Here is a 9,586-nt window from a genome sequence, read left to right as displayed (position 1 = left end):
AAAATATAAACATATGGATATTTTTTGCCAAAATGAATGAGTATAACATGATAAAAAATAATTAATTTTACTTTAGTCCCTACGATGATACATAAGTAGCATACGAGCTTGCAGTCCATCTGATGATAAGTAGCCATTACCTGCAATGGACATCTGTAAGGCATTGGTACAATAAGTAACAAGTTTGTAGTTCGACTCTGGCGGCACCACCTCCACACCTATATCTATCTAATAACACATTATCTAATAATACAGTATTAAGCGCTACTGTGTTCTGGTTTGAAAGGTGTGGTAAGGGCACAGTAAGGGAGAGATACTTTTCCGAGGCGTTCCAGCTTAGCCCTCAGGGGTAGCGGTGCATCTGTGGCCGACCTTGGTTAGGAATCTAATCCTATCTGGGGTTGATTACAGATGTCTGTAGGCGGCAGTAGCAACTTGCAATCAGGTGCACTGCATGCTTGTCTGCTACTCCTATGTTATAGAAAAAAACGTTGATGAGGACTAAATAGGACATGATAGGTGGTACAATATATATGTAAATATTACAATATCGTGACTACAGTGTGATTCAAATGTAGTTTGAAACTATGAGTGTCAAACGATTAGGTACCAATCGGTCGTGAATCTGTCTTCGGGAGATAACGCGAACGATCTGTCGACTTTAGTCACCCAGGCCGGTGGCGATGATTGGCTAATCCCTAGTTTAGGGTTGGCGACAGATTAATCTATCGATTAAACGTAAACCACAAATCACTATATTATAAAAAATATGAACTATATTATAAATATAGCCTAGTGGTTAAGAAACTCGGCCTCTCGATCGAGGGGTCCGAGGTTCAAATCCTAGGCCTCCGACTTTTCACCTCTCATTTTTCAAAGTTATGTGCGTATTGGAAATTAATTATCACTTGCTAAACGGTGAAGGAAAACATCGTGAGGAAATCTACATACCTCAGAAATCTTAAAAAAAAGTTAAAATTAGTACAAACATGGAACAGAAAAAACAAGGTTACAAACATAAATATAATTGGACCACACATGCCACTCATTAGTCACAGCCCTAGCGTCCGAACTGTCAAACCATCAATAGTGTTGCGCCACGATAATCGGTAAGATTGAAAACCGGTACGATCGGTGATGAAATGGCACAGCAAGGTCAATGTGAAGCTTTGTTCCCATTCTTATTGTTTCAAAGTCACGATTGTATGGCGCCTCATATGTTCAATATTAATGGTTTCCGATAAGAGAGCGTTGAACGATTTGGCTTTAACTCCTTTTATCTGATAGGTCTCCTAACAACCTAGGGCCCTAGAGTATTAAAGGTGGTTAATCCTCTGTGGTTTGTCTCCGGCGGCACCACCGCAACAGCCCACAACTATTTCTGTCTAATAACAGTTCTGTTAAGCGTTGATGTGTGCGTTACAGTTTGAAGGGTGTGGTAAGGGAGACATACTTTTCCGAGCGTTCCAGCTTAGCCTAACACTGCTGTTATTAGGCAGAAATAGGTGTGGCGGTGGTGCCGCTGGAATCGTACCACAAAGGGTTCTACCACCTTCAAATGTGTCATCACAATTTAAGGTTGATTACCGATGTCCAAGCGGCAGTCACTTTCGATCTAATGAACTGCATCGTCGTTTTCTACAATTTCCTAAAAAAATAAGAAAGCTCACAATATTATCGAACAACAGGACACGCCATACAAAGGCAATGGCGTCACTCTCCCATGTAAGGGTACATTAGAGATGGATATTATAATGTTACAACTTTCTACCACCCATCTGAGTTGCCTCAGTTGTAAACGTGTGATGCGTGTAAGCACTTGTGGGATTTTAAAAGTGATTTTCTGTAAGTTTTCTCTATTTCTTGTAAAGATAGTTTTGTCCTACACGATTTGTCCTTCTGCTTGGGCGTGAGTTTCCTCTGAAAGTGAGGTTTTAGTTCATTTTAAGCTCAACTTGAGTATGTTAATTTCACAAAACAGGTTTTTTTATGAAATTACGTCGTCGTCGTCCTATACTGTCCCACTACTGGGCATGGTTCTCCTTTTACAATGAGAAAATTTAAGGCCACCATTGCGCTCGCCTAGCGTTGGTAGACTTTACACTTCACTATTTTTTTTGTGAACTCTCAAGCTTATGATTACCTATTCTATCACCATTTAAGTATATGATGATTCATTTCTAATACGCACATAACATGGAAAATCAGAGATTGTAACTCCTTAATTTAGACTATTACTCCTGTCCTATACGGTATTATAAAATGTATAGGACCTCTTAGAGCGCGTCTTATAACGAAAAGTAATCTTTCTGAGGGATGAGGGCTTAGAGATAATGACATATTTCCTAATTTTTTATGTTTCAGAAACGAAGATGTTGGCAAAATATGCTATAGTTGTCCTTTTTTGTATGACGGTAAATGCCCAGGAGGAAATTGGAAATAAGTCTAGTATTGGATATGATCCTGGAGAATTATTAGCGTAAGTTTTAATTGTTTTGGTCAAAATATTTCTCATTATTTCACCAATTCTGTTTGTTTCCGTGTATTACTTATATTAGAATTATTGCCTCGAAAAATGGACTAATTTCTGAAGTTATTTAGTCACAAATTACTTAATATTGATTAATTAAGCGATACTCACTTTTATTATTTTTATTTTTTCTTTTTAATTTTATAAGTTGAAAATTTCAGAAGAATCTTTCCCGGGAATCTCACACAACCAAGAGCTGGTTATGGACTTTTGAAATTTGAAGACCAGCTCCGTCCAAATCAAATTTCATTTGAAGATCAAACACAAAATCCACATGATGTGAGACCATTTAAATTTGAAAATGATCAATATGAAAATTATCAGGAAAAATATCCTGAGGAGAATGGGAATACAGATATAAAATTCGACAGTTCTAACCAAAATAGTCTAGATGGCGTTAACAATGTTAATAGTGGATTACCAGGGAATAAGCCCAACAGTGGGCATAAGAAACGCAGGAGACGTAAGCCAAGGAAGCAATTACCAGGACAATCAGGGTATCCCAATTTAGGCTATCCAGGCCCTATTGCTCCTGGGCTAAGACCAGGACCTGCTCAAGGGATTAGACCTAACTATTTTCAACCGGGATTTAATGGACAAGCTTATAGTGAGTTCTTTTTTTATATTTGACAAAATGACAAATTGTCTTTTTGAAACAACCCTAATACTAGTTATTAGGTACCTACCACTGTAATGATCCCAGATTTAATTTCTAATAAAACATATTTAAGTAACATAATAATATGTGCAAATGGAATGTTAAATGGAACCTGTGGATTGCAGTTATTCTTATTTAACGTTTAATTTCCTTTCAATAAGTATTATTCAAAACACAAAACTGATCATAACACGCTTTTCCTAAAAACTAACATTAAATAACGATCATTGCTATTTTTATGCTGCAGGCGCAGATTTGTTTATATGAACTTATCAAAACTAACAGTTGTATTACATACTAGTAGCAAACAGACCTTTAAACGCGTTCTAAAAAAATAACAACATACAAATAACTGAAAATTTGTAGCTTCATCTGAATAACAGTGGCGCCACCTGTTGAAAATATGTCGTACTAAACCAGATACCTTCGTGCATAACAACTTTGCAAAGGATCATCACATAATAAATGCATAGTTTACGGTTTTATAAAGGACATACAGACAAATATTCATTTATATATCTACATATAGCTTATGGCCAAAATGAAGACAATATACTTAAGTAGAGATTTTAATCTACTTATTTATTGTGGAGGCACTTCACCGATTTCAACTGCTTAAGTTTTATCTTTTAATAACTAACTTTATTAAAATTTAAAATTAACATAGCAAATTCGGACTTCTTTTTTGTTGACGTCAAATACCTAAGAGTAGTATTCTACTCTTCAAATATCTTTTCATTCATGATTTCTTTATAATTTGCGTAGTTGAGAAAATGGAAGAACGTGGAGCGTCTGTTTTTGGCTTGCTTTTGGCCTGGAAACGTGTTCTTCTAGGTGGAAAAATCTTTGATGAAACATCGGTGTTGCTAGTAAATTGAATGAAGTCATCCAATTTATTTGATCAAATGTACATTTGACAAAGATATTTGACGAGTGGAATACCACCCTAATAAAAAAGACATATTGAATCAATTATTAATTATCTTCTAGGGCCTCCACGACGTCCTCGACCATCATTAGCATCAGACGCGCTGTCGGCTGTCACCGGAGCCCTAACCTCCATCGCTGAGAACGATGACTACCAGTGCGTAGCTCGCCTGCTATGCGAGGCGGCCGCGGGCGGAGCCCTAGGGGGCTCGAGTCTCCTCGAGTCTATATCTGGGTTACAGCCGTTGTTGACGTAAGTGGCTTTGTATTTTTTAATGTCTATAATTTTTGGACTATTTGCAACTCATCATATAATTTATTTAATTTACATCTGTTTAAATATGATTAGTTTACTTCTCATGTTTTATTCTTATTTCCTTAAATTCTCATTTACTTTTGGTGGATGAAAAAATCAAATTGACAGTCGCTTAAGACTTTGATTGTAGCTTGTAAGCAACTAAGTATAGTCAAGTTAAACTAGCTAAAACGCATATGTAATGCTATCGTTGAAAACTATGTAACCTCTTAAAACATTGAAAAACCATGAAATAGGTACAATTGATCAAAGTATTTTCCTCGCTTTCTTATAATATTATGTAATTCATTTAACCGATTCCAATTCTTTTTTTCCAGCTTATTATCAGCTTACAACGGGATCAGCTCGAACCCACTCTTCGTCTTTGGACGAGCTGCCTTCCTGGGCATGTCATCTAAAAGCAACCCTGGCTCCTGTCGCTACGCCTACCCCTTATGCCCTACAGACCCTGAGCAATTGGTCCACTACCTAAACAACCATAACAGAGGATTCTTCAGATTTTTCAATGCCCCTCAACAAGGTCAACAGAATCTGGAACAGTTCTACAATCAGCTTTCCCAAAATGGGTTACACCAAGGACCTAATCAAGAGAATTATGGACTTTTACCAAATCCAGAAATCAATCAGCAACACTACGGACTTTTAAATCCAGGACAATTACAAAATTATGGCAATCAACCAAATTTATATCCCAATGGATATGGTTACCAACAGAATTATGGTTTAGCGTTCCCTTACAACCAGAATAATGGCGTTAGATTCAGGAATGATAGAAAAATTAATAATGATAATGAAATAGGATATAAAAGAAATGAAGATAAAATACAGAAAAGAATTCAAAACAAGCCGGCAAGCTTTGTAAATGATAATTTTGTATCTATTGAACATAATTCTAAATGGTTATTCCCAGGTGAAGATGATGATGATAATTATGAAAGTGACATCGGAGTTCAGTATGTTAATTACGATGATTTTAAACTTAATGATTATAGAAAGGGTAAAACATTGAAATTTCCTGATGAGTCTGATTATAATGACAATATACAGGACTATGATAGAAAACCTGAAGATACATTTAATTTTGATAATGGAGGATTAAATCGAAAACCGAAAGGAATTGCTTTTCCTGAAAATGTAAACAATGGTTATAATAATTATAATAAGCATCACATTAATTATCCTCTTCAGGATTATAATAATGATAATGTTGTGTTTAATAACGCAAAAAGAGGTGTTCGTAATTATGTAGATAATCAGGATGAACCAGGAGTGACAACAGTTTACGTAGTCAGGGGTAACGGTGACCCTAACAAGCCTGAAATAGTTAAACTACGTCCAGGGGAAACTCTATAACATTTTTTTTTATAATATTGGATTAGCAGACGAGCATGCAGTTAACCGGATGGTAAGTGGCTATTGCCGCCCATGGACATCTGTAATCAATCCCAGATAAGATTAAATTCCTACTCCAGGTTGACCACAGATGCGCAGCACCCCTGAGAAGAAGGCTGGAATGCTTCAAAAATTTATGTCTCCTTTACCTCTTTACCCTTCAAACCACAACACAGCAGCATTTAACACTGCTGTTATTAGGCAGAAATAGGTGCGGCGGTGATGCCGCTGGAGACGAAGCGCTGTGTGTTAAACTACCTTTAAATTGCAGATAATTGGCGTCAGTGCACACTAATCGTTAGGTTAGGTCACAAAATTTTATGAAGATCTTACTTACTTAATATGAATTTGTAAAGATTGTATGTTAAGATATTTTATAACATTGTAATCAATACGTACTATATTTAATCATACCAATTTTTATGTTTCTTCTTCGATAGTGTTTTATAGTTGCAATAATTTATACATTTTATTTGTTTTTATTTTACGACTTAATAATTTGTATGACTACTTATTTTTATTACTACATACTTATTTACTTTAATAATTTAATGTTCTCTTCAATTTATTATGAACAAAATGTATGACAGTCGTAAGGCAGATTAACAGTACTTAAATTATTATAAATTATTATCAACCTTAACTTTATTTTTACACCTATAGGCACGTTCACCCTTTGATGTGAGGCTAACCAGTGATATTTATTACTCAAGACACGACGCCGATGCGGTAACACACGACGATAAAAGCGTATAGAAATACTCGTACATAGTAAATACAACATAAGTGTCACAATTAATAATTATTACATTTGTTAAATCATCCTTTTTAATTTTTTTATCCACTTCTGTTACTGCAGACAATACAATCCTGCTATATTTTTTCTATTCAGTATTTTATTTCTTTTTATATTCCTAAAATGACTCGTAAGCCAGATGTTGCTTAATTATTTTTAATATTATAACTTAGCGCGATAAATCATTATGAAGATTTATATACTAAACTGATTAATATTATACTTTATGTTACCGATTTTGCTTTCTATTAACGTCTTTTAATCAAGAATGAATTAGTTTAAATACTGCACATAATTAAAATAACATAATTTAATGAAGTTGATGGATAATGAATTGATAAATTAGATATTTGAGAAATTAGCTGTGGTTGTGTTATTAATTATAATATTTTATTTTATCGTCACCATTTTAGAATATACTTAGTTGAGGTTATATTAATATAGTTATGTTTTAAATAATTTAATCTGCATAATTATCTATATATGTATTTTAATTACTTCTGTTTGATTTGTGAATTGAAGTATAATTTTTGAAAATATTTCAAAGGCTGATTGGCTTAAAAATTTTCGTTTCACCGCGGTAGCAACACCACCAACCAGTATATCTCCCTTACCACACCCTTCAAACCACATTACAGCTGTGTTTAAATTGCTGTTATTAGGCACAAAAAGGTGTGGCGGCGGTGCCAAGTCGAAATACAGAGAGTTCTATCTTTAAAACTGTAATTTTGTACTTTCTACTAAATATTTTTTACATTTTGGTCATTTTATATTACAAATGGAACTTTGGCCACTTCCTACATGTTTTCACACAAAAAAGACAAAATAGTCGTCTAGACTAAACGTCCCGCGGTGTCACCTCGTTCATGACATTTGCCGTTTTGGGGAAAACAAGGAGTTTCCGCCTTGAACCCTCGCCGCTACCCTTGAGGCGTAATGGGCCTTTACGACCCATTAACCGACAGACGTCTGCATTAAGTGGTTATTAAAGTGTAACATTTAAGGGTTATTCCTTGTTATAACAAGTGTTAAAGGTGGTAGAATCCATTTTGATTCGACTCCGTAGTGTTCTGGTTTGAAGGATGGTATGAAGGACATACTTAGCCTATGCGTTCCAACATAGTCCTCAGAGATAGCGACGCACCTGTGGCTCAGCTTAGGTAGGACTTTTACCCTATCTGGGGTTGATTACATATATCCGTATTATCATATTGTGCCGTGTGGTTCCGGTGGCGAACAGACCACCCCATGCCTAGCCGTGGGTGTCGTAGAAGCCGACTAAGAATATCTAAGGGTAAAAAATCATTCTTAGCATAGGCGAGAAATTAAAAAATACAAAAAGGTAGGACCTTTTAAAAAAACTTATTGATTGTCGCCGACGAATTTCAGGAACTTTATTCCGTACACCCTCCACAAAGTGTGGAACCATTTCGGAGACTAACCAACTTTGACCATGACATTGCTGAATATCCCCCCTTAACAAAGCTATAGCCACGCCCATGCCACCTGCAAATCTAATTTTCCCATCAATCAAACAAGGTAATAAGATCATACGTGAGTTAAATAAATGTTAAATGCAAGTTAAGGAAATAAATGCCGGTAAACAAGTTACGTAAGTCAACACCGACTGGCGTAGGTATTGATAAATACAGGTGTTCCGATACAATTAGGTGCCCTAGGCTAATACTAATTATCTTCGTGTAATAGGGTACATAGGGGTGATCATGTTATGTATTTGATGGTGGTAGAACCCTCTGTGGTTCGAGTCCGGCATGACTGCCACACGTATTCCGCCTATTAACAGCAGTGTTAAACGCTGCTGTGTTCTGGTTTGAAGTGTGTGGTAAAGGAGACCTACTTTTCGGGGACATTCCAGCTTAGTACTCAGGGGTAGCGGCATATGTGTGGGCGACCTCAAGTAGGAATCTAATCCTATCTGGGGTTGATTAGGTAGGTATATGTGCGTCAGTAGCCACTTACCATCAGGTGGACTGCATGTTCGTCTGCTACTCTTATATTATAAAAAATGGGTTCGTATATTCTCTATGGGACTAGAATAGAGACGGTATCCCCTGTAAGAGGCGATTAAAACTGCCACTGATGTTGCCAGTCTTGGGGACTACGTTGGAATGCCTGGTGTCCTTGCTTAGCCACGTCTTACAAATCAGAACCCAGTGTTAATGCTGCTGTTATAAGACAGAATAAAGTATGGCAGTGGTGTCAAATCACGAATGAGCCTACCATCTTTAAAATTGTTTTCTTCCGCCTTATTTTAACTTTGTATTTGTAATTGTAAATAAGTAAAAATTTCCTACTGACTTCTGTAATTTGTAAATAACAGCTGTTACATGTCATTCCACAATACTAATAATTTTGACGCTACAGTGCATACATAACGAGCGTGTGTGTTTGTGGAGCAAAATAAACATTTATTATCTTTAAAATATTAAAATCTTAACAACATAATAACTACCTTTCATAATAAAGAAATTGCTAATGAACATGAAGTCCGTCTGATGGCAAGTGGCTACTGCTTTCCTTGGACACCGGTAATCAACCCCAGATAACATTAGATTGCTACCTGACGTCGGCAGGCGTTGCTTCTCGAAGGACTAAGTTGGAACGCCCCGGATAGCAACAACACCTTTAAAATCAAACACTAAATCCGCATTACTAAAATAATGTCAGGCTGTTCAGATACTTTTCTAGTTGGAGGGTATTTTTAAATTAATATTCATCTATGTTAATATTACCTATTTTTTCGTTACTATTTTCTCAAGATTTGCATAATTTATTAGGATTAGTTATCCTAAGGTCTAAATGATGATGAAACTAAAATTTTCCAAATGTATTAAAATATTACATAGTTTTTATTTAGTAAAACGTTTAACTTATCTTAAAGTTCCAGTATAGAAAAATATAGAAATTGTAATCTACGTTACATTAAGTAAATCATGCATATTTTAA

At 35.7% G+C, this 9,586-nt stretch overlaps 1 protein-coding gene across 2 annotated transcripts; it reads left to right on the top strand.

Annotated features, from left to right (window-relative positions):
- The first annotated feature begins 1,773 nt into the window (after nt 1-1,773).
- Nucleotides 1,774-6,710, top strand: LOC140745246 (uncharacterized). Of its 2 annotated transcripts, none has more exons than XM_073076982.1 (5): nt 1,774-1,845; nt 2,365-2,479; nt 2,695-3,137; nt 4,179-4,368; nt 4,749-6,710. In XM_073076982.1, exons 2-5 carry the CDS (start codon nt 2,373-2,375, stop codon nt 5,782-5,784), a joined length of 1,776 nt encoding a protein of 591 aa, XP_072933083.1. In that variant the 5' UTR covers nt 1,774-1,845; nt 2,365-2,372; the 3' UTR covers nt 5,785-6,710. The 2 variants fall into 2 exon arrangements, with proteins under 2 accessions (XP_072933083.1, XP_072933082.1); XM_073076981.1 differs by having other exon boundaries at nt 2,692-3,137.
- Nucleotides 6,711-9,586: the final 2,876 nt, after the last annotated feature.

Source organism: Epargyreus clarus, unplaced genomic scaffold, assembly GCF_041222505.1.
Source record: "Epargyreus clarus isolate Ecla_fem2 unplaced genomic scaffold, WU_Ecla_fem_2.2 ptg000010l, whole genome shotgun sequence".
Lineage (NCBI taxonomy): Eukaryota > Metazoa > Arthropoda > Insecta > Lepidoptera > Hesperiidae > Epargyreus > Epargyreus clarus.
This window is presented reverse-complemented; position numbering and strand designations above follow the sequence as displayed.